Here is a 25451-nt window from a genome sequence, read left to right on the forward strand (position 1 = left end):
CTGCATTGCGCAATGTCTCTATTTGTAAGAGCAAGGGGTATTAAACAAGCAAAATGGTTTTTTGAAACACCCATGCTCAATCCCTATTAATTTTCTATTTATTTTTTCTGATCCTCCTCCCCCCATTCCACACTTCACTCTACAATAACATTTCCCGCACAAAACTGAAAAGAGTTCATATACCCCGATAGTTTTCTCACATATTCTATACCCCCGGTGGAGTTTTTGTCTTCAGCTCATAACTCTCCCATATTCTGCCGATGCACATATGTCACCGGTGTTCTGTTAGGCGATTCCAATCCTCGTAAGGCTCCATTATGGAAGAGGAGTTACTGAAGTGGCAGGCGATTGCTACCGGAACACAGAAGTGGCCAAACACTATGCTGGTACACTATCGAACCAGTATTTATGGCACGATACACCAAACTTGGGAATTAGGTGGAGAAATCCAATAGGCTGCAGAATCAAATTCCTGACATTCAGAAAATATTTTGTCTATTAAATTTACTTCCCCCATAAATATGGATACTTTACAATGCAACAGGCTTTGTATGATACACGCTTTAAGCGCTTTACTCCAAATGATACCTTTTATCATACCCTGTCTAATGGCTTCTTGGCCAAGCCAAATACGTCTCGCTCCTTCCTTTTCACCGCACTCGACGAGTGACACTACATGACTACACATCCCCGACTCCAGCTATTTTAAATTTGTTTTCGTGATCCTTCCAGATTCAATTTCCGAATTGCTTTCTCCCTCCTGGGACCTACTGTGCAACAGGTACTCCTCTACCACGAGCGTTCACGAACGTCAAGCTTTAACCTTTCCGCCCCCCCAATGCACAAAATTGAGACAATGGGTCTTTACACCCCCCGGGGCGAAACCATCTCCGAAATAGCTAGAGAACTGCACCACCCGCCACATGTGAACCCCTTTCAAAAAAAAAAAAAGCCGGCGCTTTGGGGTTCTCCTATCCTCCGCCCCCATCCTAATCGAAAGCATATTCCACAGCAGGCCAAAGCTCTACAGCGGCAGGGCGTTCTACCCCCCCTATCCCCTATAGGATCTACGGCTTGATACTCGATTATGTAGGGAGATAAACGCATAGCCATAAAAACACAACGACAGCACGATCACAATACACCTCCTGTTTTACGACGTCGACTTGATCCAAACCATCAACCAGAAAGGCTACAACGCACTCCACGCCACCGCATAGGCGGGTTGCAAAAGTGCCGTGCGAATCCTACCAGCCAACGGGCCGGTACAAGTCAACCGGGTGAGGGAAAAGGATATTCCAATGCCCCTCCACCTTGCAGCCCTGAACGGACACAAACCCGTGACAAAACTCCCCAAGCACAGCAAGCGCGTCAAGAACGAGCGCGAAATGCCGAGCCCGGGAACCCCTGCATCTTGCAGTACAGAAACGGCGCCGACGCCATTAGCATCCTACTAAACTATATAAAGCCACTCTTAGCGCCGAGATATCAATTAACCGGGGAGAACCCACGAGATCCCCCCATTACCGGTATATTCTGCAGCAAAGGCCGGATCGGTTGATGTTGTGCGAGTGCTCCGCAAGGACGAGAGAGCCCAGCTAAACGCCTTCAGCCATGGCACCGCGGACAAACCGGGCTGTCATCCTATGGGAGAGATCTGAACCTGTGTGGGCCAGACTGGAAACGGTGTTGCATATTGAGGCTAAGGGGGGGGACGCGAAGATGCGGCTGAGCCGCTACTAAAAAGGCGGCAGTTGGAGGTGGGCAAGATTCGGAAGGGGAAATCGGTTGAGGAGTGTTTTGGATGAGCGCCCGCCAGAGGCAGGAAAGCTATCTCTGCTCAGGCGCACTCTAGACCGTTTATCGCAAGAGGGGGTTGGAATAGCGGTGGAGGGGATGCGCTTGGTGGCTGGGAAGGTAGTGGGTGTTCTATGAGGGGGGATTCGACAAACTCTCTTGTATATAATACTTAGGGCGCCTCATAGATCGCATAGTTTATGGTACTCTGCGCTCAATGCTGGGGAGATAACCGATTAAATTAACCTTTAATTCCTAAAAATTAGGTATCTAGCTCTCGCCCTGTAGGCAGTCATTATGATAGCAGTGACTGGCACTCTTTGAATGGTCTTGATCATTGTTGTACTGGCTGAATATGGTCTCCATTGACGCTTTAGAGACCGCTCTATATCCTTATTGAAACCCTAGTAGGATGAGATTAGTTATCATACTACGCCGTCGAATGATATTTGTAAAGCTTGGGTCAATTCAAGCTCATACAGAATTCTTATCTAGACCCCTACAGCAAAGCAAAGCAAGAGATTTGCAGGTATTTAACATTAACTTTCTTACGCCCAAACTAACATAACAGGCCGCAATACTTAGCTATCTTATGGCACAGCAATTAAGGGCAATCCAAAATAAATAATAAACCTCCCCCCAGTCCAGCCCATAGCGAAATGAAGAAGCAAAATCCCCAAACCACCCGGCCAAGCTCCCGTAAATACATCCCGCCCCCATCACACCGGCCCATCATACCTACAACTTCGCACTCCCCCTCCTCCTACGAGAATGCCTCGTAATCTCCAAACACTCCTCCAAAAACTCCCTCTCCCTCCCACTCTCCCCCTCGCGAACAGTCTTCCACATCCCCTCGTACATCCGCCCATCCTCCCGCCCAAGTATACTCCCCGCCATCTCGAGCCCGGTAAATGCGAATGCGTCCGTCAACGAGACCGCGCTGCCAACATCCATCCTGACCAAAAGTGCTTCGTCCAACGCTCGCCTGAGCAATCTTGCCTGCGTAGCATTGATGAACCCACTCTCGAATAGCTCCGGCAAGCCAGCTACGAGCGTACTCAAACAGAAGATGTCGCAAAGCAGGCACAGGGCGTACGCACAGTCGTCAGGTAGGTGGTTGGGAGAGCTGGCACGGGTTACGCATTTCCGGAAGGTGGTCGCTACAAAAACGTCTGCATGTGCGGAGGCGATTCGGTGCGTGGTGTGTGTGTGTAAGGACCAGTTCTGAGGGGTAGAGGTTGATGAGAGGGAGGTGGAGAGTTCGAGAACTAGGTAGGCTGCGCGATGCTCTAGTGCCGAGAGTTGGTGGGTTGGGGAGTACCAATCGCCGGAAGTGTTTACGTTTGAGCGTTGGGTGTAGAATTGGGCCGGGGCTAGGAGGGTGTTTAGGAGGTAGGAGCTACTTGGGGGGAGGTGGTGTTCTGTTGGTGCTGACGATGAGGACGAGCGGGAGGAGGCTGAAGAGCGAGAGGAAGAAGAAGAGCGGGAGGAGCGGGAGGAGGTGAGGGATGTGGGGGACGAAGAGGAAGAGCGTAAGGCGGAGACATGCTTTAGGAGGGATCGAGTAGTTTGTTGGGATATTGCGTAGTTGTCTCCTTTTGTTCCATGTCAGGATAGTGGGATGGGGGAGTGAGGGGTGGTATTGTGAGGGTCTAGGACAAACCTTCATATGTTTGAGAAGCAGTAGCGTTTGCGAATAGTGGGCCAATACCACCCATATGAGAGTATCCATGACCACCCATGCATTTCCTTGCCTCTTCCAGCCCCTTTGCACAGTCCGTTGAGCTCTTGACCTTCAAAGCAATAGACAAACTATGCATCTCCGCCAACGACTCCACATTTCCCCGTTGAACAACCTCCTCCAGCATCTTCTGATACATGGCCCACAGTTCCCTCCCAGCGATAATGTATGCATAGCTCGACGCTAGCAGCGGGTACAATCTATGCTTAACACTAGCATACGTAATAACCGGCTGCTCCGGTCCACCAGGAGTGGCTGCAAACTGCCGTCTGTGAATGCAATATCTCAGAGCAATTGTTACAGCTCTCGCTAAAGACCACCCCAGGTTCACTGGAATGCCAGCCCGCAGTGCAACCATGCTGCCGAAGGAAAGTTTGTCGTGTGCCGGTCGGACGTACTCCCCCGTGAGCGTGACTTGCGCATGCCGCATAAGCATGTTCTCCCGGGGAATCCGGACCTCCCGGAATTGCACATAACCGTTATCCACCATGCCAAACCCCCCATACGCCTTCGGCCCAATGTCTCCGATCGTAATTCCCGGTAACGGCTCGTGCGTCCCCAGCGAGCGAACCGGGACAATGAACAAGTGCGGCCCGTACGATTTGTATTCTAGTGGGTTCGAAGGCAACGGCAAGTATAGCACGGCCTGCACAATTGCATGATTCGCCACGACTCCCAATCCTCCAATCCACCACTTTGTACTCTCCAGCCTTGGTGAGGAAATCACAAATTCTCCTGAGGTGACATCGAACCTCGCAGCCGTTTCCAGCTCCTGTACGTTACTCCCATGCGCCAACTCCGTCTGTGCATAGCAGCCGATGACTTCGTAGCGTTTACATCTTGGTAGCCAATACGCTTGCTGCTCCTGCGTTCCTTGACTTGCGATAACCGGGACGAAAGCCGCGTCGTGAAGACTGGTCGGGAGAGACTCATCCTGCAAACGACAGGCGAGGGTAAACTCGAGATCGGACCATCCATGCGCGTCGCGGAGCTCCAGCAACCGTTTGAAGATGCGCAGAGAGAGATGAAGGAGTTGACGGTGGTTGAGGTGTGGTCGTAAGGACTTGTCGAATATCCTGTCGTTGCTGAGGATACTTGCTATGCGGATTCGGGTCTCGCGGTAGCCCGGGTCGAATAGGAGGTTGCCGACTTTGTACGAGTCGATGGTAGTGTCGGTGCGTATGGCGTCGAGCGGAGTCGGCATCTTGTTTGGTTGAAAGCACTTGGAGTTGTTTTCTGTTTGGTTGTGAGATTTGGCTCGGGTTCAATTGGCGATGGGACTGCCAGATTGATGAGTTGGCGTTACAGTAGTGTTCACAGGGTGATTTTACTTGTACAGTACTCGTAGGATGCGCGCTGCGATTGGATGACCGGCAGTGTTGAGGCTTAAGGTTGATGCTACCCGGATGGCAACCAGACCACACGTACACTCCCCCCGATCATGGGTTGGACAATAGTTGGGTCCATTGCCGAAAGGAGATGTGGTATTTAAATGTAGACTAAACCAGGTTAGGAAATTCGAGTGATAACTAGTGAGTATTTTTGGCGTCGGCAAAAAGTCAGGTCCACTTCGGAAAAGAACCCGGGAAAGAGCTTAGGAAAAGGGGCGTGTATGAGTGATATACTATGAGTACGGTCAGCGAAGAAAAAAAGTCTGCATACATTCGGCACGCGCAGAGAATTTTCATCGAGCATACCCCATTTCCAGGCATATCTCATTCCAGCAAAGCAATAATGTTCCTGTCGCATGTCCTGAAAGTCCTCAATCGCTGCTTTTTTCGGCACTATGAAATACCGGCCGGCAGAGGGAACGGTGAGCATCTGGGCATCATCGTGGAAGGTAGTAACCTCAAGAGGTTCATCTCGAGTGGCTTTGCCATGTTGAACAAGTATGATATGATAGCCCTCGCTGGATGACTTTGGCTGCTTGAATGATATTATGTAGGAGAGACCCGGTGTATTGTGATCTTATCAGTCTATGTTACCGTACCGAGGTAATGAACCCGTGTAAAATTGCCAGTACTATAGAAGGTGGAAGATCTTGGCACCCTCTATCTTGCACCCCCCGTCTCGCACCAACGTAGGTATGATATCTCACCTCACCAACCCAATTAACATGTTTTATAGAGTAAACAATAGGGGAATTTCTTACCCATAGCAGAAACTTTACACGGAATCTGTTTGTATCTCCTCTCCTTTGCACTCTTAAACTGCATTGGTGAAAAGTTCTTGTAGATATACCGGTAGCACAATTGCCATTATGATAATAATATTATCATTATAATTGTATCTTTCATAACATAAAGCTCTCATACTATAAATTAGAGGTATCAATTATCCAATGGCCAAACATTGGTGGAACGTTATTGACAACTTTTTTTAATACCAAAAAAATTGTAAGGGGACAAACCCCCATGACTCTGGTACTCTGATTCAATCACCAATGTTTTTATTCATATCGATAAACACCCATAAAGATACTTCTTGCGGAAAATTGGGTGGTAACCAGATCTGCCACCCATTGCTTGCAGTTGCACGATTGCGCTGTACTATACCCTATCTCTCAAAATGACTACTCTATTTGAAGAGTATGTCCATATAAGGTATTTCATGACTAATTTGACCCCTAGAGGAAGATGAATTTACACTATCGTCAGAACTAGAATGATTAAACCTTATCATACATAGCCTTACAATAAGAAGTCCAGAATTCACCCTTTTAAATATAAGGGAAACACCCCGAAAAGGAAAACTAGCTGTCCGCCCTCTGCCGGGACAAATAAAATGAAAAAATGTTGTACGCTACATTAGACCTCCCTAGTAGAAGCAACTCCAACATGTTAATGTGAGGTCCGGTTACTCCCTTAAGTCAAGATATCTTCCCAGGAGCCAATTACTGTGAATATACATTCCCCAGACTGTACTGCTTCCGCGTCCGCAGATAAGGGGAGCGATAACCTGTGACATCAGCATCGATTTTCCTCGACTCAACACAATAACCTATGATATTATCTATCCATTGATATCATACAACAATACTGATTTGCCTCCTGCGAAATCCGTCTCTCAACGGTCCTCTTCGTCATGGCTCTACCATTCTTAATCAAAATTCTCTCACATCCAGGTTTGGCTATCAACCCCGGAATCCCAATATCTCTGCTTCCCAATCCAATTGCCATTAAACCCGCCTTACCTCTAACCTTGACTTCGACTCCCAATCTATACCGCCCTTCATCAGGTCAAATTGCAGCCCTCGCCTTGGTAGTTGTGCATTCATGGACGCCAAAAGTTAGCCTTTTTAACCCCCAGCAAGTGCGAGGCAAAATACCAGCAAAGTCAAAATATCTACTTCAGGACCCTACCTGATACACTCACCAACCCGTGACAAGCCGCCTAGCAAATCAGCTCCCCTAAGAGGCTTAAGCTCACCTATCACGTTACTCACAACTACAGAGTAATCCACAGAGTACTATCTTATCCACTCTAGTAGTGAAATGGTCACACAAGGCGGGAACCCACCACCCTCTAAAGGGGGCTGGGATTCAAGCCGACCCATCATGTACAGGTCGCTCACCTACGAAGTGTACCGGCAATGATCGGGATAGTGCCTTCCCGGATGTGGTGGTTAACTTAAGTTGTAGGGTGTGGGAATAGAGAGGTGGATGCAATAGAAAAAGGTTATACGAAGGTGTGGAGGACATGAGACATGAGAGTTTCCCAGCCACGTGTTTCTCAGTGTTTTGGAGGCGCTGGGCAGTGTAGAGGGGCGGATGTTTTGGGGATCGTATGTACTGGAAATGTTAGGTTCTGGGTGCAATAGGGGGTGGGGGATAAGGACGGTTGTGCGTTGATATGAGGATCTAGATGTTTTTGGTGGAGCGTGTCTATTGCTCGTTACCTGGAGAGTGACCAGAGGGGAGAGGATAAAGAGGGGAAAGGGACCAAGATCAACTATCCAATTAGATTTAATATTCTGCTGCAAAGTGATCTACAAAGCCTCCGCATATAGCGCACTCCCAAGAGCGTGAGCCCCTTCCATATCAGACGCCTAAAACAACAGCCTTCCTCGCGGCCACTCCCCCACCACAATCTTCAGCGAACACCGGTTCCTCGGAAAAAACTACTAGATCAACCACCACCCACAACTTACAATACCCCTCTGCCCGGATGGCCCAATACTCACTAGTAAGTTGGTTGTCCCAAATACCGCTCCCCTCATCCCCACACCCCTTCTTAAACCGCAATCTCCACTCATCCCACTTCGGCTCCACAAAGACATCCACCTCCACAAACACCCTCATAGCCGTGACCTCACAGCTCGCACTCCCCTCAACCAAACTCTCACCCCTCGCATAAAACTCCTCAGCATTGAGGAACATCTTAGCGCATACGGTAATTTCTATGGCCGCCTCATAACCCCCCGCGATAGCGGGCGGGCACTGGCGCATGGAGTAGGATTTAACAATGTGAAGATGCGAATGGCGAAAGCTGGCGAACAGTACGCCATGGTTCCCGTTGATGTTAGACTCATACGTTTGTCAAGATGTGGAGGGCGGGGAAAGAGAAGTGGTGACTGAGGTTATACTGCCGTTTTTCTATGATTACTGTGTGTGGTCCTGAGAGATCTCTGTCTGCTAGGTGGACGTTGTGGATTGCGTGGGGGGTACCGCAGTCTATTTTTCCGTTGTTCCCTAAAGAAGTGGTTCCCCGGGCTGGTTTCAGTGGTGGTAGGACCAGAATGTTTACTGCGCAATTTATTGTTATAGACTCCCCGGGGTTGCCCCTGATGAAGTATTATAGTGAGGCCGGTGTCATTTTCGGTATCCCGAGTTGCTGCTTGTATTCTAAATTTAGCCGCGAGGAGCGTTTGCCGGTAATAAGGTAGTTTACTGTACTAGTACAATACTACCGGAATGTGACGAGTGCGGTCTTGTGCGGCAAGGCAGGTCCAACCAGTACTTATATGGACTAACCATCAGCTGGGATTATTTCAACCATTTGTTTATTCGGCTATTTGTTTGGTAGGAGAGTAACGGCGGCCAAACGTTGGAGGGTCATTTACCATACAGAGGTTTCCGTGAAAATTTGGGAACCAATGCGGTTCCGCTGCCAGCTGTGATCTCCGGTGGACTAGTGTTATGTCATGATTTGTGAGGAAGCGGAATCGCGATGCTTTGTGTGCCGCTTTGCCATTTACGGACATTTTAATCTCCCAATCGCCAATGTAGGAAATTGCGAAGGGCGGCTACAGTCCTGGGTACTTGTAGTAGGACTTGCGCGTGGTATGATGAACGGGCAGCACACGCGGTTGGTGATGGGCCATCGGTGTCGTTACTGCGCTGCTACAATAACGGCCCATATTTTTATTGACTTCACGTGACTTGAAGATCAAAGGTCCCGTCCCTTCTCTAGGCTCTAGTGTGGGGAAGAAATCGCCTGACATGATACATCCCCTCGTTATGCTTTCGCCAGCGCGCTTAATAGTGACACCGGGAAGGAACTCTCTAACAATACGGTATCTCGCTGGTGCAAATGTGACCCTTCGTATAACCCGACTACACTCGTCAGGATCGAGGAACATTTCCACTGTATGGTGCTCACCCACTCACCCATACTTGTACTATTGCCGTGCCCCCACTTTCATCACCATCCGCAAGCACAACCTCCTCCCACAAACCGTCGGCTTCCTTCCGACATTCTAAAATAACCAAATTATACCGCAAGCAGCACCAAACCGCCAGAGCACAGCCACCAATTAGCTCCCGTTTACCACCTCTTCCCTTCGTCCCCTCCCCTAGCCGGCGAGCTAGCGAGCGTTCCCGGCAAGAGCATCGTGGTAATCGTTCCTGTAACGCTTGTCGAGACTGGCCGTCGGCCGTTCCGCTCAGCCATATTTCTACGATATCGCCTCAATACCCTGAGGGCAGGAACTGTATGTACCCTAATGCCTCAACTACTCTTGTGACCCCCGGATACTCGCGTTCTCTCGTGGGCGGGACCAACGGTGGATATGATGGCTCGGAGTAGTCGATTTAAGGTGGCTGCCCGCTGCTCAACGATACACTAAAGTTGCGGGGTGCGTGCCAGTGTTTTGACCGCCGCTGTGAGTTTAAGCTTATAGCGGCTGGTGGTTACAGTGAATTGCCGTATTCAAGTATAGTATCGTACGAGCACTCCTGTACTGATATCATACGAAAGCTGGAACCAAATTATGATAGATGTTGCTCGGATGGCTTGAGGCAATGTGCAAGGGGGTTAAGGCTAGACATTTAAGCCTCCTCATATTCCAAGTGTGGTATCGTGTAATGGGATTGTACTAGTGTGGGAATGGTGGTTTTTTAGTGTCTCTGCCCTAGTGCAGGTACAGCACACAGCACCATACAGGTTTGATACTATAAGTATAGGGAATACGGTAGTAGAATCATCGGATTTCTGCCCTCAAACCTCGGACCCATGAGGCCCCCGAGCAGGCCCCAGATATGAACTCAGTAACTAAGCCCAACATATCATACCCCAGGGGACAATTCCTACCTTCACCGAGTATGGCACTTTCACAAAGTCCGCATAACACGCCGTACCGATAGTACAATAATGCAAGATTCCATTTAGGTAAATTTCATCCAGTAACCTTCTTCGAGCATGTCCTACGGGGTGATTGCGTCCGGGAACATTGTACCTTGGGCAGGGGCCAAAGGACGACATGTATCAATGACTCCCGTTGAGTATCGTGAGAACCCCGGTGATTCGCTATCCCCGGACAGACTCTAATCTCCGGGTTCAGAGACACAAGCTCTTGAAAAGGATTGGCGCTTTCTCGGCACGGTGCTGCCGGGTCTCATTGACTGGTTTTCGCAATTCCGTCAAATTTACCAAACCAAACTCATCGAGGTCTAATGGCGTAATTTCCCACTGATAATTCGAGGGGTCGAAATTTTCACCACCGTACTAGTACAGTGCAATGCGCTTGGCAATACCGTAAACCATTCGAATTCCATCAGGGGAATAACCACCGATAAAAGTTAAACCTTGGCAAAGAATTCTCTCACCTTCTGCCCTTTTTTAATCAGAAATTGTGGAAAAAGTTTAGACCCTGTCGAGCATGCCCAGTTCAGCACAGTAAGTTACTATAAGTGACAAACCCAGAAATATCGCAACCGCAGATAATAATGGAATATATTCCGAAAAAAATTAAATGGCGTCTCTCCAGAAAAATTGGTGTTCAGCGATGCAATAGATTTTTTTAGAAATCTATGCCCTTGATGCAGATCTTATCTGAATAATTCCTATTTGCCCTAAATCTGGAGCGCAACGCCGCCTCACATTTTGATGTGAATTGCTTAGAGATATCATAGATAATATCATAGAAGTTTTACCGAAAGATAATCATAGGAATTGTGTGTGATTCTTCCCGCCTGTCTATTATACCCGTATACAAAACGAAACACCCAAGGTTTGCTGTGATAAGTTACATGCAGGGACAGTACCGTACTGTAAATTATTTCTCAATAATCATAATTTTTTTTTGATAATGCTGTAGAGGCATCCAATAATTTCCAGCCTTCCCTGCGGCCACCTCACCGATGGAGCGAATCATCGATATCCCTTCCATTTCCGGTTCTAAAGCCAAACTCGTTCGATTCCGCCAGAATTCCGCTGGGACCCAACTCTCAGAGCCTTGGCGCCAACGGGAGTTTTATCTCTTTGTGGAGGGATAATACCTGCAGTGCTGTCACGGGTACAGTGCGCACAGTTATTGGACAACTCAACATCTCTCGGTTGGCTTGTCCGGCGAATTTTAAGGTATCTACACTATGGGGGGGAAGGGGGGTGTTCAGCATTCCTCACCTCTCGTTCTTGCCAGTCCTTGAATACCGTTCTTCCGAATGCTGGGACAAGCAGAGCATATGGTACCGGCGTGGGATAAGCAAACCAGGAAACCATTCTCGACATTCTCGAGATGGGTGGATGCTCACTGGCTCGGAGATCTCTAGCCCGATTCCCGCATGCCAGAAAGAATTGAAAGGGGGAGAGAATGAATGAAGCATTTACAGGGACCGCCGTTTCCCTACGCAGAGGGAAAGACAGCAAGGCAGGCAGATGCAGGTACTGTACTGTACAACGGGTGACCTGCACTACCGCCGGTATACTAAAAGTGTGGTCCGCCACATGCTGGTTGAACATATCGAATCTACTTTATTTCCACGTTATTTTCTTGATCGCTCAATTGACACACACTACCGCTAAAATCAATATCCTCGCACACTTTACTGTGCAATGATTCACCGGAGAGCTACATGGCGCCGGCACCTGGATTGGCAAGGAAAGCTGTTCCCCGCAACGAAGGTGTCCAATATAGGCCCTGGTATTGCGTAGATACCCCACCATCAGGCGAAATCACTCGGATGGCACGGCGAGATGTTTGGCTACCGGTACTGAATTGGACGCAACCCTCCGCTGGTCGTTGTAGGTCGAGACCGCTGATCACTCAACAACTTATCATACCTTATAAAAAGGGCGGGGGCAGTGGTCCCCACTAGGGTTTCTTGATCCCCACCGACGTTTCTATCCACCCCTCCCCAGTGCTATCGCCGTCCCCTCAATTCCTTACGATGAAGTTGTCTACCGGTATCTTCCTCATTTTCTCGCTCGCCGGCGCAGCAGTGGCCACTCCTCTGGCTCCTGCCCCCACCCACAATGTTAGTCTTGTGGAGTCGAAGAAATTGAGGCGCGTTTTGAACAAGAAGGCCCTGTATGAGCACGCGAAAGAGTTTCAGAGTTTTGCGGACTCCACACCTATTCGGAATCGTGTTGCTGGCTCCGCGGGTCATAACTTGACTGTGGATTATATTTATGATACTCTTGTGGCCACTGGGTACTATAACGTCGAGAAGCAACCCTTTACTTATGTCTTCTCCGAGGGGAATACTTCGTTCTCTGCCCTGTCAACGACATACCCCTCGGAATTCATGACCTACTCGCCGTCAACCGGAGGATCTACTCTAACGGCCCAGTTGGTTAAGGTAGCAAATCTTGGTTGTGACCAGGTGTGTTCAAAGATTTTCTCATTGTGATAATTTTCGCACTAACCACCAAAAATAGAGCGACTACCCCGAACTTAAGGGAAAGATTGCTCTGATCTCTCGTGGGGACTGCGAATTCGGTTTGAAGGTTGCCCGTGCAGGAGCCGCCGGAGCCGCCGGAGCCGTCATCTATAACAACTTACCTGACCTGATTGGTGGTTCAACTCTCGGCGAGCTCACCCGCCCAGAAGGCCCTTATGTTCCCGTAGCAGCTATCTCAGGGACCGACGGAACTGCTTTGGTCGCTGCTATTGGGGCTGGACCTGTCAAGGGTAGTTTGCTTGTCAACTCTATCAATGAAGTCAGATACACCAGCAATGTCCTCGCTACTTCCAAGGGGGGGGATCAGAACAACATCGTCATGTCTGGAGGTCACACAGATTCTGTTACTGCTGGCCCCGGTATCAATGACAACGGTTCCGGATCTATCGGAAATCTAGAGATTGCGCTACAACTGACCAAGTGGTCAGTCAACAACGCTGTGCGCTTCGGTTTTTGGTCTGCTGAGGAATTCGGGTACGTTCAAATTCTTTGGGTCCTGCGGACGTACCCCAAATTAACGTAAACTCGCAGCCTCATCGGATCTAGATATTACGTTGAGACCCTTCCTGAAGCCGAACTTGCCAAGGTGGCCCTGTACCTCAACTTCGACATGATTGCATCACCCAACTTTGGATACTTCCTTTACGACGGCGATGGGTCTTCCTTCAACACCACCGGCCCCCCAGGATCTGACGCCATTGAGCACCTCTTTGAGGACTACTTCCAGAAGCTCGGGCTCCCAACCCGGGCCAGCGATTTTGACGGCCGCTCGGACTACGCCCCGTTCATGGAAGTTGGAATCCCCATTGGCGGTATCTTTACAGGAGCCGAGGGAAACAAGACTGCTGAGGAGGCAGCGCTCTGGGGCGGAGAGATTGGTGTTGCTTGTAAGTCATTGTGAAACCTGGCAGTTTTATGCTCACGAACTAACAAACTTGATATACAGACGACAGAAACTACCACAAAGCCGGCGACAACATCGATAACTTGAACCTGGGCGCTTGGATCCAGAACACCAAGGCGGCTGCTCACGCAATCGCGACATACGCTAGATCCACAGAAACCATTCCCAAGGGCACCACCTCCAAACGTGTCAAGCGTGACATGGGACACACCATTCCCGGGGCTTGCGGATGTGCGCCTCTTCATGTCGCTTAAGGGAGAAAGTCGTCCCTTGTCTTTATTATTATTATTATTATTATTATTATTATTATATTATTACCTTTTCAGTAATTTGGAAAGGAGCAAGCATGAATGGATAGAAACAACAAGAAAAAATAAATGTTGGATCTATGGTTTATGTACTATACATGAATAGAGAATATCAGGAGACTTGATGGTGATGATGATAAAAGATATTTTGACTTCGAGTAGCTGAGTACCGTAGCTGAGTGTCCGAGTTAGAGTTAAATGTTTTTTGCACTGTGCTGGTACAGTACTAGTACCGGTAGTCGGTTATCATGGAAAAGTGCACTATTATCTCGCACAAGAATACCAGTACAAGCACTTGTACTAGTACTAGTGCACCTTTAAACTTCGGAACAGTTCACCGGCAGTCTGTCTACTAGGTTCATGCCTGGACCGAGCGTGGCACTGCGGTGACCGCGACCAAAGACGGGCATGTAATAGCAGGCAGACTGCATTCTAGTAACAGAAGGGGCGAGTCTGCTGCCAGAATCTATACTTACTATCGTAGCACCTCGTGGGTATGATAGTACTCGAGCACGGCCCCGGGTTAGCCTAGATTTAGAGATTGGTGGTGGCTTCTGTGTGAAAGTATCTTCAATTTTCTGTCGCGCAGGTGCAATGTAAGTATTCGATTAATATGGGGGGATTTTTCCCTGAAGAGCATACCGTACAGGATGTCATTACTAGAAGCCGCGGGGGGAAGTGTGTACTGTAAGCCCCCACTGCGATTCCCTGAATTGGGTGAAGGACTTCAACGGGGCTATTTTGTAGTATAGAGCCACAATAGATTTAATACGGTAAATATGGGTGCAAGCCACTCCATAGTAATGGGGGTTACACACTTTCCCCCCTGCCGTAGACTGTTGCTCCTGGCACAACGGTACTGTACCGTGGTTGGGGGACGTCGTCACTGGCATCTTTAGGCTATCAGTTGGCCACCTGCAACGTGGTTTGGTTGGTGGCTTTTGGGGACGTTGATAGAATACTCGTAGAAACGCCGTAGGACAAATATCGTTAAGGGGGAAGGTTCGAAAAGAGATTCTCCATAGAACTGGCCGAGAACCAAGTGATTCAATAGTACTCATAAAAGATTCTCCAAGAACTTGTTCGCCCTAAGTGGATTACTAGGTTCTAGCTGTCCTGCACCGTGCCGTGTAAATAAGCATCAATCGTTTAGTATTGTGTCTTCGCTACTCAAATCCGACAAGCAATTGACTCGAATAAACTCTCACGGACTAAGTCACGTGACAAGGCTAGGCAAATTTTCCTTTTTCTTTTGTTCTTGACTGTCAGAAATGGGCCCTTGATCTCGAACGCCCTGATCTTGAAGGCGGGGATGGCGTTGGGCACTGTGCAACCGTGGTGAGATCTACCTTAACCCGTTTTATTGTCTGTCCTTGTTACGCGGGATTGTGCCGGTATTTTGGGCACCGTACTCGTTCGTGCACCGGTATCACACAGTACGTAGGAGGAATTCTACCGTCCTGATGCATTTTTCAAAATTGGGGTGAAGATGTGATGACGCATTGTACTCGAGTAGTTAGGCTGTCGTGAATTCTATGGGAGAGAGAAGCTGAGTTGGAGGCTTTTTGTTTGGTGAGGCTTTGTCTTGATTGGGGTCAGATTCCCCGGCTTGCTGCTTCCTTTTTCTCCTCCCCTTTTTCACCTTCATCGGATCGTTGACGGGGAGAATTGAAACCAATATTCCTCTGCTCATAATCAATCTATTGATTGATCGATCGATTGATCCGTCGATTTCTACTCATTAAAATTTTTTTTGTTTCGCCATTTTTCCTCCCTCTTCCGCTTTGCCCTTTGCTAGTCTCCTCCATTCTTGCCCTGTCTGTGTTGTCTGTGTTGTCCTCGCTTGCTTGCTGGCTTTCCATTCTCGTTCCTGCGTTGCGACCGCCTTTTTCGTCGCTCCCAACCATCGACACACTCGACTCACGGCTCCAACAAACAAACCTTCCCCTCACTCAACCTCGTTCCACCATCGTCAGACGTTTGACAGTGTTAGCGTATAGTTGCACCACGCTGAGAATTCTACAGCTCCTCAGAAACATATATTTTCACGCTCGTTCAGTGGGTCATAATGGGCACTGTGAGTGAGCGTAATCGTCTTCCCACTTTGTTCGAGGTTCTCAGCAGGAGAACTTTGCCGCCCGTGGATTTGTTCTCGTTTTACATTTACATGAGGGATCAGCAACGCTCTGTGGATTATCTAGATTTCTGGTATGTCACCTGTGAGAAGAGGGGGGTGGGCAGGAGGAGGTGTCCTGATGTTCGGCTGTTGATTGGGACGGTGGCTTGGGATTCTCGCTAACGTATGCTTTGTCTTCCAGGCTCGACGTCGCCCAACATATTTCGCTCTGCCGACACTATGTCCGTGAACTCCGCCGAAGTGTACTGGTCTCTACGCCCGATCTGGACAAAGGCAGCAAGCGGTCTTCTGGAGCTCCAGAAGACCTCTTAGTTGATGAGAATTATGAACAGAAGAGTGATGACCAACGGCTCTCCGCTTTCCTCCGCTCCGAAGGCACGTCCGAGACTCCCGTCCGCCGCTCCGTGGGCGACACGCTGGAAACTCCAGGAACAGGTCGCCCATCGCTCATGTCCTCCTCCGCCCTTGATCCCAATACAGACTCAACCTCCCCTGGCCACACGGTTACAAGGAATGATCTACGCGCTTCTGCTGAAAAGATCCTATACACTTTCCTTTTGCGGGGCGCTGAGCGCGAGATTGTCCTACCGGAAGTTATCTTACAATCTATTGCTAATGCGATTGAAGTGGAGGCGCGAGACGATCCCGCCATATTTGATGAAGCAAAGGACTATGTTTTCCAGGCAATGGAGCGGGACGCCTTCCCAGGATTTTTGAGAGCAAAAGCCCTTGGAAATCTCGTACCCCCTAGTGCTACCCTACGTTTGATCGTAGGCCTCCTAGCCATGTTTGGTGGTTTCTGGGCAGCTTTTGCACTCATCTTCTTGGACATCAAGCCGAAGAGCACTAGATTATGGGTTTGTCATAGATTTCCCAATCTAAACCTCCGTACCACCATCATAAACTAATACATTAAATAATTGCAGCTTATCCTCCCTTTCTCAATCGGCATCTACTGTCTCATGGCCCACCAGTACTCCCTAGATCCCATAATGGGCCTGATAGGCATTAGCGAGTACACCCTCATGTCTTTCACTCGCGTCAAGGAACCTTTCGTCCGTCGCTTACTCAGCAAGCGCTCTTTGTGGATCCTTATGCTTACTATCCTCATGGTCGCGGCGCTGACGTGCTTGTATGTGTTTGTGCCGGGGAAGAGGTTATGATCGATCGGTTGGCTTAGTTTGGTCGGAATTTCTTAGGTCTATATCAGAATTCTGTCTCCGCGTGTTGGTTTGTTAGCAGGGGGCTCTTTATCGTGAACAATTATTTTTCCTTTTTTTTCTTTCTCCTGTGATATCCTGTCCTACTAAAGCCCTTTCATCTGTTGAGGGTGGGTTAGTTAGTGTTGAATGAGCGAGTGCGGAGTGGGGGAAGGTTTGTGTTGTAATATCTTTTTTTTCCTTCTTTTCTTCTCGTGAGGGTTTGATCTACTGTTTGATATGCAGTCGGAATTGCGGGCTGTGGGTTGATAGATTGATGGTCAGCAAGGAGAGTGCGGTAGAGGGGTGTCTACGTAGCATTAATCGCCCTTCTTTTGTTATCATAGTTTTGCGCGGTGCAATGGTGCTTGCCTTCTTACCCACCACTAATCACCCTTTCTTGTCTGGTGTCTAGATTTACGTGCATCGCGGCGTAACGGATTGAGAGGCTACTTAATTCACTCTCCGAAACAGACCTCCACTCGAAGCTTGTGCACGTCTCAATCGCAGGGGTCGTTCTACTACGGCGTGGATTATCTCTACGAAGTTGTCGGATTAAGATACTATAATTGCGCTGTGGTGTCGTGAGATACTCGAGTATGTATCTTAAATTTTGGCAAGTATGATATCACACATTCGGGTGTGGTGGTGACCGAACGGCTAGGGACCAGTGGTACAGTATGGTGCCAAAGCTTCCCGCAATTTACATGCCAAACCCATCGTTTTATTCCCTATGATGGTAGAACGATTGGGGCTCTATAATATCTATCTGCCCCGTTACCCACGTCCTGTCCGAAAATGAAAAGAAAATGCATCATTATAATATTATTATCATACGATTACTTGTATAGTAAGGTATCATAGAGCAATGGAAAGTTAACTGTTCTTGTGCGTGCAAAACCTAGACTAAACAGCAAGGCGGTCTAGGGCGCTGTTTTGCGAGACGACTTTTGTAAGGTTTGTATTGTTTGATAACGTGTTGTTTGAAAGTCAGAACTCGCGGGCCTTATAAAATAGAGATTGGAGAAGGCATAATACTCGGGGGGGGTTTTTTTTCAGGCAGATACGGTGGTTAAAAGGTCCGCAATTGTCACAGAATCTTGTTTAATAGGGCTCAACCAGAACTTATGAGTGATACATGGTGCAAGAGGATGGATTGAAAATAGCCGTCCACTTTCCCCGGCGAAAGCCTACTTGCACATTGTCTCCCCTCCAGTCAACCCGGCGCAATAAATTACGCTACCCAAAAGGAGAGGAGACTACTCCGCCAATACTACAATAAAACTTTATGCAATTTTCCGTATCCAACTGGTTACCGAAAAAACATCACAAATTCGGAACCCTGTTGAGAAAGTGTACTATAGAAGGGACACTGGTATGCGCAGCGACTTACTTGGAGGGGGGGGGGGCAACTAGGACGTCCTATCATGGCACGTTTTTCGCCTACTTGGTTTTTCTTGGGGGGGGGCAGCGTGCCAATTCCGCGAGGGCACTTGGGATTTGCTGTCTGCGTCTACCCGGGTGGTCAGGTTGGGGGGATTGAGTGAACCGGTTCAAGAGATGCAGCGCGTCCGAGGGGTTATCTGATCTTGTGCCTTGGGCGGAAAGCACTAACCTTCACAGGGGCTTTTATCTTTGAGTCGGGTGGTTAGTGGCGCACTGGAGGTGAAAAATTTCAAGGCTTGTTTACCGTGTGGAGGTATAGAGTGGTCATGGGATCTCACTCGATGAGACAAATGCTCTGAGTGAAGTGAATAGAGAATTCAGTAAGAAGTTTTGGTGAAGAGTTTTAGGCACGATAGAACGAGAATGGATAACCGTTAGTTGACTTGATCTTTATCCGCCTATACCCAAGGTGGATGATAACTATGTACTATGAAAAAGCCCATCCTCGCATATCTCAGTCAGATCTTGGTGGCTCCAACCCATCCTTTCCATAGCACTCCTCGCTTCTCACAATACCGCTTATCGAATGAACCCTGTAACCACACCGCTCCTCACGTAAGGCTGTCAGGAAGCCCCTGACAACCCCCGCCACATTACAACACTGAGAGTTTGATGGTCCCATAAGAATGGCAACTTGGGTTGACTTCTTGGACCCTAGTGGATTTTCGATAAAGAGTATCTGGTAAATAGTGCAGTGCTAGGGCGAACTGGTAAAATCAGAACTTGGAAGGGATGTGAGGGAAGAGTGGTCATAAACCTTGTTTTTTTTCGCTAAGAGTGCTGTGATACCAGTAGTCGTGGAAAGGAGAGGAGTATAATGTAATATACAAAACATATTGAAAGCGCCTTAGGCCTTTTCACGCATCGTCGCGCACTTTTGGAGTGACGAGGGAGGGGCCTTTACTATCGTGCCGGTATTCCCGAAACATGGGGAAGCTTCAGTGGTCGATACTAGTGGATTAACTCGGTGGGCGGAGTGATGGCGTGCAGGGCCTGTGGGTCGTGGGTGGAAGAGAGATGGATAATAGTATAATATATTAGGTTTTTGTGGGAGAGGTATCTTCGATCTCCTAGAGAGGGGTGTGTGTGTGTGATCTTTCCAGTTCCTACGGTACGGTGTGATACGGTGAAAGGTTTTTTTGTGGAGTGCGGCGATGAGCTGTTTCGTTTGGATTGGGATTTCCCTTCTCCATGCTTAGGTGGATTGGCCTCGGGTGGTGATGAGTTATGATAGTTGTGCCGTGCTCGAGTGTGATACCGGTAGGGTAAAGGGTTTACTGAGGTCAACTGCGGTATGGTAACTCAAGGTATGGTATAGGTACAAGTATTATGATAAACTACGGTAGAGGCGACAGTTGCGCCGTCAAAGACTCTAATTTAGTGCTAAACAGATCCTCGGTCGTGTCTGTTTCTGTTGGAATATTGTCCCTGAGTTTCAATCTCACATGTTCTATTGGTTTCCTATAAGATATTCACGAACTTTCCTTTATACCTTACTTGATGTTTGAAACTGCCATCACCCTGTTGTCTCCATACTGTTTCCTTTCAGTCTCCTTGCAGTAAAAATTTCTCTCTTGTTTCTTTCCTGTTTCTTTCCTGTTTCAGTGGGACAAGACTTTTGTCCCCCTTACCGGAGATGAAAATTTTCATCCACACAGGCACCGAATTGGATGTGGATCATCTTGTGTTAAAAGGGCCTTATTATCTACTTAGAAATGATATGTGAATTCAGACCTTTCAATCGTGCGCCTAAGAAAACTCTTCCTGGATTTTATCTATCATTCCTACCTATACTTCTGCCTCTTCTCATCGCCGAACACTTTATTTTACTTCAGTTTCTGGTGCTGACAAGGGCAGGCACACCATCCCCCACCTGTTCGCCAGTCCGGGAGATGCCATAATTGCATGAGATTTAGCGTATCTCATTGGCGCCGTTGGCGAGTAACTTACCCGAGTGCGGTACTCGAGTAGTGATGGCAATATTAGCGGTGTTGTTTTATATGTGTGTTTTGATAGGATGCTTGTATGCGGGTCTATCATAATCACCCTATGGTGGGGGATTCCTTGGATAGCGACATTGGCCCTGGCTTTCTATTGGTAAGTTAGATCTTGGTTAACTGGCAATGTTCCCGATTACCAGCTGGTTAACTCAAGGTCTTGGCATATTGACAGGTGTATTAACTGCCATTTTGTTTTAAGCCCCAATAAGCTCATATTAAATTCACTACTATTGTCTTGTTCCCTGGCTTCTAGTCTATGATTCAACAACGTTGTATTTGGCATAGGTTGTTGGGGAGTGTTCGCGATTCAAAGTATCGGTGGGGCGAACTTGGACGCAGAGGTACCACCGGTAGGTGGATCCCAGGGGTCCCCCCACCATGCGCCCAAAATAATTGAGGGGTCAACTTTGTGCCTCCAGGGGCATAGCCAACACAGTCATATTTTTTGTGATACCGTACCGAGGGAGTGCTGATATCTTATTGGAAGTAGATAGATATATCATGTTTTGATCTTGCTCTGAGTTAACCTTCGAATATTGTTGACCATAGGCTACCGTACTCCGTGAGGTTTCCACCTGTTGAGAATCTAAATATCCACAGTGCCTCGTCAGAAGTGTTCGTGATCGCTTACTAAGCAACCTCGCTAAATGCCACCTCACCAAATACTACCCGGGCTGAGCTGATCGTGACCTTACCTACCATACCTGCCCTCTATTTACACCACAATACTACCGTGACCATGACCCTGTACCACCTCCGAGTCCTCCATTTTAATAATACTGAATTTCCAATGGTTAACCAAACTGGATAGATATCAAAAAAAAAAAAAAGTGAACCCCAAAGACCTCCAGAACAGAAATGTCCAATATTGAAAATGGCATGATCATTGGCTGGCCATGGACAACTATTAAAAGCTTCCTCATTGTGCATTTAAGTGCCAATCACTGGATAATATCCCTCGCCCTGGTTGCACACCAACTTATACACAGTAATAGTGTTGCACCATTATCTGGCAGGCCAATGCAACCTGAAGATGACTGGATCAGACTTCAGAGATCAATATGCGCCGAGTGTTTCTCTCTCCACTGGTAACAACCAACCCCTTGTATCCACCTGAGTAATAGGACATGATTTTCTAACAAATTTATAGTTGATAGAATACTCAGAGAAGGCAATATCAAGAAATGGCTAGCTAAAGCAAGACCAAACCTCAAGTCTGTGCATATTGTTAAAGGACTAGACTGGGCTAAAGCTTATAAGGATTGGACAGCTGAGGATTTTGAGAGTTATTTGGAGTGAGGAGTGTAGTGTGGAGAAATTCAAGAATCCTAGGCAGCAGTAGGTTTTCAGAAAACCTGGAGAGCAGTAGCTTGCAGATTGTGTTCATTCAAAGGAAAAGGACAAGAGAATTTTGCTAATGGTATGGGGGTTCTTTTGGGGGAAGAGAAAAGGCTCTTTGGTTCCTATTATCCAAAATATCAATAAGACCAAGTATGTTAGACACTTGAGAAGACATCTTTTTCCTGTTATTCATCAGATAATTTCCTTTGGTATGAAACTTGAAGATATTCTTTTTCAGCAAGAAAATGCTCCTGTTCACAAGGCTTATAGTGTTTTGGATTGGTTTGAGAGAAATTGTATTGCATTGGTTGAGCACCCCCATTACTCCCCTGATTTAAATCCTATTGAGCATGTATGGGTTGAGCTTAAAAAGCGATTACACCAGCAGTATCCAAGGATTGGAGATACCCCAGTAGGAAAAGAAGCTGTTAAGAAGAGGCTTGCACAAGTACTACCTTTGGTTTAGGAGACAATTTCTCAGGAGTTTTTTGAAAAGTTATAGAAATCAATGCCTGATAGAGTAGCTGCAGTATTGGAAGCAAGGGGAGGTTATACAAGATATTAGCTAGTTTTATTTATTATTCTCTCACTCTATAATATACATAGTTGATCATTAAGAGGTAGTGGTTGAGCGTTGATTGTTGAGAAGTGGTGGTTGAGTATTGATCGCGCCGTTGACAACAACCCCACTGGGCCCATGGCGCAACTGCAATTAAACATGTCTCAGATCACGAACACTTCTGACAAGGCACTGTAAGTTGGGGTCTGACTCTTAAGCAACGGCTTGGGAGGTCAGATGGTTATTTATTGCAAATCTTTTGCTTTTGGTCGATGTGGCTTCAGGTCCGGTTGCTATGATACTGTATCTGGTTTCCGATCTTAGGCCCTGGTTTGTGATTTCTGGCTTTTGGTTTCTATTTCTGCAGTCCCCTACAGGGCAAGGTATCTTGCAAGTGTACTCGAGTATCGTTTGGTGGACTGCGATACTCTACCGGTAGTCTTAACCGTACTGTACCCGTGACGAAACTGGACTGATGCCTAATACGGTAGGGATCAGCATCATAAGTAATTTTTTGTTACCCTACTTTGACCATTCCCATTTTGGCCAGAAAACACCCCTGTTCGTCACTCCCCCGGTTTCGTGGTGGATACTGTTATGACTGTAGCCTCTGCTTCGGTGGGTTGTGAGCGTGGCAGGATACCGCTCAAGTGGTTTTCCGGCGTCGGTGGTTGGATATCATTTGGACTAGTGTCGTGCTCGAGTATAGAGATCCGCTTTCGGCCGGTTGGGACCAATTGCGCCACTGTACAGTACTCGAGTACGGTCCTCGAGTGCAGCACTTGTACTAGTACTTGTACTCCAGGCCGATTAATTAAGCTTGGCCGCCGGGTCCAGCCTACTCTGTCAGGAACAGGCCTTCTGCATATGATCAGTTATTCCGATGCTGTCAAGCCACCAGCTAGCCGGCAGCATACCCATGTTGGCACCCCGCGTCCTCGGGCGGGCGCAGAGGTTAACTTGCCGTATATGATCTTGTGGGCCCCTACTTAAACGCTGCCCACACCTAGGATTTGGGTCCTGGTGAATACCCCAAACTACATTTCTCTAATTACCTCGGGAGTCCTTCCCACTTCATGCAATGTCCGATCGCCAAATCATATCAGACTGCTTAGACGCCTCACAACCTTCCTCCACTCCCGGCGATGCAACGGAGTCGTTGTTAAAGGGCTCTAAGAGGCAGCCGACAAAACAATTCAGTAGTGATGACCAGCCTCGCCGGAACCACATCCTACTCGCTCGGGGATTCTCGATGACCTTTCTCGCCCTTGTCCTCCTTGTGATCTGTCTTTGGGTGTTTTCCAAAAAGCAGCCGATGAGCAAATGGGAGCAACGGTCCTTCAATACACTATCAATCCTACTCACCGCCATCGCGAGTTTGGGTCTTGGATCGCTCTTAGGACACCTGGGCCCCATGCTCGGGTGGCCCCTACTCGCCCGGACGGTATATCAAATGCAAGATGTGCGGCAGCTTACCTCTCCGTAAAGGCCTTTGTTAACTATCAAGATAGGTGAACTCAATACTGGGCATGTCGCCACCAACCGGCTCGGTGCGACTGATCAAAAGACACGTTCAGGAGCGGAAGATATCGGGAACTACATTTATTGTCACTGCATACCTCATCACAAATGTGGTTGGGAGATTGAGCGCGGCCGTTTTCGGCTTGGCTTACAACATGGCGGATAAACAGGGATTGAGTATCCAATCCTTGCGACAAATTGGACATCCACTTTATGGACTGGACTGGTTTTCCCCGAGGGGAGTGGCAGTCCCGAGGCGGACGAATATATGAGTGCGGAAGGCAAGGATACCACCCCCGACTTGGTGTTAGGGCATGAACTAGGACTAACATCTCTGATAAGCGTTGTTGAATGCGGCATGGGGTGGGTTAGGAAAGTACGCCAAGTCTCCTGAACGGGCTTATGCGTCGAACTCTACGTTTAGTACCGGAGAGGACATAAACCTCTACTTTGCCATCCGATCTTCTAATATCAAACACTACGCTGAATATAGGCACAAACGCGGTTGAATATTCATTCGAATTGAAGGATTTCAAGGAGCGTTATGCTATGCCATCAAGCCATACTGTTCACTCCGCTGTAAACTGCAGCCTTATCCAGGTTGGCGGTGGGGCAACGGGAATACAACCGGGCCATTCAGTATGTAAGACTTTTGTCTCGACTCCATAATCAATGGCCCGGGTGTCAATGAAACAGAATTTGGATTTGAAAAATTATGTTGGGGTAAGGAGGACAATGCTGAGGTAGTACCCGAGATACTGCGGATATCGAATGAAACCGGGGTCACCCCGTTAGGGACAACTGAGTGGTCTTCATTCCTGGACCGTTCGAACAAAAGCCGTGTAACTCCTCAAATTTGTCAGTACTATCTGTCCATGGCCATACAAGATCTCGGAGCATTAACGTCATGATGTCTCTAGACATTCTTTGCGATCAAGCTGCTTGGGAATGTTGTCCAACCCTAACGGAAACTGACCAAATTCAGCCTCATAAAAAATTCTTTCACCCCACGGACTTATATCGTCTGTTGACAGTGGGAAGCAGTGATTCTACATATGCGAGCTTTGACCATCGTGTTTATCTGAGAACCTCTAGCAATTTACCAAATAGAGCGTCCGCCACCGATGGAGTGTTCTGCGATTCTGCTCTCTTTGGCAATCTGAGCGAGACAGTTTTGAGTGGTTACCAACTTTGGATGGCTGGCCTAGTGGCTCGGCTACCGATCCTCGCCGTGATGCAGGCAAATCCTGAGCTCTCCATGTTCGCACGAGGCCCACACCCTAACCAGGCCGCTGGCACCGCATACCTACATACAACCTTGGAGATAAACTGGCCCCGCGTTGTCCTCGTCGCAGTCATCATTACAACTGGGGAGA

General features: G+C 48.0%; 3 protein-coding genes; 2 read left to right on the forward strand and 1 right to left on the reverse strand.

Annotated features, from left to right (window-relative positions):
- Nucleotides 1–3128: 3128 nt before the first annotated feature.
- GSTUM_00008291001 (uncharacterized protein) lies at nt 3129–4742 on the reverse strand (the record flags this gene model as incomplete). XM_002839964.2 has 1 exon in its annotated part: nt 3129–4742. The coding sequence occupies one exon, from the start codon at nt 4740–4742 to the stop codon at nt 3450–3452; it is 1293 nt and encodes a 430-aa protein (XP_002840010.1). The 3' UTR covers nt 3129–3449.
- A 6686-nt stretch (nt 4743–11428) lies between these two features.
- On the forward strand, nt 11429–14087 carry GSTUM_00008292001 (uncharacterized protein). XM_002839965.2 has 5 exons: nt 11429–12582; nt 12638–12698; nt 12807–13134; nt 13192–13547; nt 13607–14087. The coding sequence occupies exons 1-5, from the start codon at nt 12148–12150 to the stop codon at nt 13816–13818; spliced, it is 1392 nt and encodes a 463-aa protein (XP_002840011.1). The 5' UTR covers nt 11429–12147; the 3' UTR covers nt 13819–14087.
- Nucleotides 14088–15539: 1452 nt separating this feature from the next.
- GSTUM_00008293001 (uncharacterized protein) lies at nt 15540–17552 on the forward strand. XM_002839966.2 has 3 exons: nt 15540–16080; nt 16191–16866; nt 16936–17552. The coding sequence occupies exons 1-3, from the start codon at nt 15941–15943 to the stop codon at nt 17170–17172; spliced, it is 1053 nt and encodes a 350-aa protein (XP_002840012.1). The 5' UTR covers nt 15540–15940; the 3' UTR covers nt 17173–17552.
- The last annotated feature ends 7899 nt before the right edge of the window (nt 17553–25451 follow it).

The sequence above is a fragment of the Tuber melanosporum genome (genome assembly GCF_000151645.1).
Source record: "Tuber melanosporum whole genome shotgun sequence assembly, scaffold_44, strain Mel28".
Classification (NCBI taxonomy): Eukaryota; Fungi; Ascomycota; class Pezizomycetes; order Pezizales; family Tuberaceae; genus Tuber; species Tuber melanosporum.